This window comes from Octopus bimaculoides, chromosome 20 (genome assembly GCF_001194135.2).
Source record: "Octopus bimaculoides isolate UCB-OBI-ISO-001 chromosome 20, ASM119413v2, whole genome shotgun sequence".
In the NCBI taxonomy this organism is placed as follows: Eukaryota; Metazoa; Mollusca; class Cephalopoda; order Octopoda; family Octopodidae; genus Octopus; species Octopus bimaculoides.
In genome coordinates, this window is record NC_069000.1 from 24,475,022 (window position 1) to 24,478,889 (window position 3,868).

Genomic DNA, 3,868 nt, shown 5'->3' on the forward strand with positions numbered 1-3,868 from the left:
TTCAAAGGCTGAAAAAAAAAACTTATGCAGCTAATTGAAACTGACATAATTTGCCCTGATCAATTTCACACAGATTTGACACTAAATGCTTTTTTTTTAACTATTTAATTAAACAAATTATGCAATTAAGCAGAATTGACTGTAAAAAGAAAAAAACATAACTAATGATGAATTAACCTTTTTCTTTTTTTTCAGATTTTTATTCATATTTTTCTTAAGAAAAAAAAACAAAGAACAAATTGAAAAAAACAAACAAGATATATAGTTGCATATATATATATATATATATATATATATATATAAATATATATACATATATATAGAGAGAGGTGAGGATAGAGAAAGAGAGGAAGAGATTGATAGTTAGGATAGGCAAATAGATTAACAGACAGAAATATATATATTTATATATATATATATATGTATGTAATGTATACATACATGAGAGAGAGGGAGGAGAGAAAAAGATGGGTACAGATAGTTATATATGTAGATATATGAGAGACAGAAAATTAGATAGATAGCCAGTGAGAGAGAGAGAGAGAGAGAGAGAGAGAGAGAGAGGGTGGGAGAGAAAGAGAGTTTCTGTTAACAATTAGTAATAGAATAGGTAAGTAGCTCAAGGATTGAACCAGTCAGTATGTTCACTTCGTATGGAGTTGATTATATCTTTCTCATGTTGACTCTTGATGCATTCCTCTTCACTGCAGATATTGTGGAAGGCATCTTTGAAATCTATGATTCGGTACTGTTCTTCTGTGTAAAATGAGTGACTTATTACCTGCTGCAATAGAAGCAAATTCTCTGTTCGTTCCTAGTAGGAAAAATAAATAAATAGAAAGAAACATTAACAGTAGTAAATTTTTTTTTTCCATTTAGAGAAGACCATATATTTGTAGAAGAGGAGTATAGTGTCTACACTGACACAAAACTATATATTTGCAGAGGAAAGCTTATAGTCTTACATTTGAGCATTTTAAAGTGAAGGCGTGTGGCTTAGTAGTTAGGGTGTTTGGCTTACGACTGTAAGGTCATGAGTTTGATTCCTAGTGGCATGTTGTGTCCGAGAGCAAGATACTTTATTTCATGTTGTTCCAGCCAACTCAGCTGGCAAAAATGATTTGTACCTGTAATTCAAAAGGGTCAGCCTTGTCATATTCTATGTTATGCTGAATCTCCCTGAGAACTATGTTAAGGTGTTAAGGGTACGTGTGGAGTGCTCAGCCACTTACACATTAACTTCAAAAGTAGGCTCTTCTGTTGATTGGATCAACTGGAACCCTCGTTGTAGTAACCGATAGAGTGCCATTTTTTTTTTAGCATTTTACTAATTTGATGTCTGCTAAGTCTCCATCTGCTGCTTCCTTTGTTATTTGATACTCTCTCATCTCTTTCCAATTTACTGCATCATGACCTATGTTATGAAAGAAAACTTTAAATCTGTCCATAGTCAATCTCAACCCACACTCCCATCCCAACCATCCATACCGCTCTACCTTTCTCTTCTCTTTATCACAAAGCCTAACTTGTGAGGAGCTGTGATTGCACCAAATATACATTTCTATTTATCCTCCTCTACCTCTCCCTCAGGTCACTCTTTCATTGGCACCTGTCATTCTCTTACCATTACCATGTGATTATCCATCTGTCATATTCTTTCTAACCAGTAAACTTTATTCTTTTAGCCTCAACTCCTCTCTTCCAGCTCATTTGTTATTGACATTCATCATGTTCTCTTACTGCTGACATTCTCTACAACTATCCATCACTCAATCTCTTTCTTCTGAGCAAACATGGACCTCTTTCTCTTTCTCTCTCACATCTTTTGCCATAACTGTTACTCACTACACCCTGCTATTTATGTCTCTCCCATTTCTCCTGTCTCTTCTATTCAGTTACCTCCAATCATTGTTTCTCTCTTTATACTCTTGCTTCTTCCTCCATCTCACCCCAATTCACTTTCCATAATCATCCTTTTCTATATGTTCTACTAGTACTGTTATCTAGGATGAATAGAGACAATGTTGAGAAATGAAGACCCTTTTGTGTACAAAATGATTTCGCTAGTGCTAATGCCATGATAAAATGTACTCAGCACATTCTGTAAAGCGGTTGCTGAATGAGTAAAGAAGAGTTAAGGACAACTTAAAGGGCAGGTGCCACAATAAAATGTAAGTAAGATACTGCAAATCACTTATAGGTGTTAGGAATGCATGCAACTGTAGAAAACATGGCAAAATAAAAAGTATAAGTGAGATTTGTATGTGATGCTTCTATGAAAAGTATGATGCTGGTGGTTGTGAGATGTGGATCTTTAATGCAGGGAATTGAACAGAAATGGGGTGAACAAGCTCCATATGATGTGTAATATAAGTGTGCATGAACAAAGGAGAATAACAAATAAACTGAGAGAGAAAAATGGATGCAAGAGGAATTGAATGAAGTGTGGAAGAAAGACTCAACTGGTATAGGCATGTTGTGTGTATAGACAATGCCAGTTGCTTAAAGAAAAATGTTGAGTGGATGGAATCTTTAGAAAAAGGAAGCAAAGAAAGACAAGGGAGAATGTAGGGAAGACTGAAGAGGTTGAACATCATGAAGGAGATGACAAAAGACTGTGACTAATGGTCAATGCTGTGCTGAAGAGGACTCACTTAATCTGTGTCAACATAGAAAAACATATATAAAACACAAGAATGGTAGTAGTGACAGAGGCTGAGATGTATACTATTTAAATTTAGATCTCTCTCAACCATTATGTCTTCCTATATTACTCTCCCAACTCTCATTCTTCTCTCATCTACCAGTCATAAACACCTTCTCAATCCTTTCACCCTTAATTCAGAACATCAATGATGTAACTGTTGGAGAGAGGGCTGTTTAGCACTTGACTGATACTCGTTTCAGCTGAGTAACCTGAAATGAAGTGCTTTACTCAAAGACACAATGTTACACCTGGTTAAGGAATTGAACCCATAACCTTATGATCATACACCAAGCCACAAGTCTTCACATCACACAAATATGTATGTGCATGTGAATGAAAAATGTACCAGTAATATACTGGAGGCTGTGTAAACCAACAATATTAGACACCCAATCATATCATACTGCACCATGTCCTGTTGAATTATGAGTCAACAAGGGAGCCCTTTGTGGTTGTTTCCTCTGACAGAAATACAATCAAATCCCTTTCAAATCACACCCTACACTCTTACAAAACATTAAGATTAATAGAGTTCTTCCTGAATTTCCTGCACATAGGAAAAATATGTGATGGTCATAATTGGCATGCATTTATTCATATGGCTGCTTAGAAGTGGACTAAAGCTAAGCAACAACACTAGCAACATCAAAGTGCTGCATTGCAAGTTAATGAGCGAGTCCCTTTGTTACTTGATCTGCAAGAAATATCAACTCATTCTCCTTCAAATCATATTCTACTGTCGTGTAATCTTAGGTTCCCTGTGTATATATAGATGTGTGTGTGTGTGTGTGTAAAACAAAATGGGATGGTCATTCCAATGAGAATGCCTTTGATTATAGGTCTGCTCAATCAAGACTAACCAGGAACCCAAAGAAAAACAATAGCAACAACATTATAAGTCAATGAAGAGACTCTTTGAAGTCACCCTACCTGCTGAAAATTGCAGCTTATGAAAACCTATCACGTTAAACAAGAACCAACATAGGATAACTCAAAAAAGATGAAAGAGTCAATAGGTCTGCTTAATCAAGATCAAACTAGGCTAAATGGCAATAACAACATCAGCAACATCTTGCTGATTGGTTTCTACTTATTTCACCAACATAATGGAGGCAATGACAAATGACTGAGACTTTTGGTGATATGCCATACTTGAGAAGA

At 35.7% G+C, this 3,868-nt stretch overlaps 1 protein-coding gene across 1 annotated transcript in view; it reads right to left on the reverse strand.

The window, feature by feature from the left end:
* Positions 1-277: 277 nt before the first annotated feature.
* Positions 278-3,868, reverse strand: part of LOC106883214 (NCK-interacting protein with SH3 domain) — a 47,085-nt gene continuing 43,494 nt past the window's right edge. The window contains exon 8 of the mRNA XM_052974932.1: positions 278-814. Coding sequence (XP_052830892.1) covers positions 620-814 — 195 coding nt within the window. The 3' untranslated portion in view covers positions 278-619. The remainder of the gene's footprint in view (positions 815-3,868) is intronic.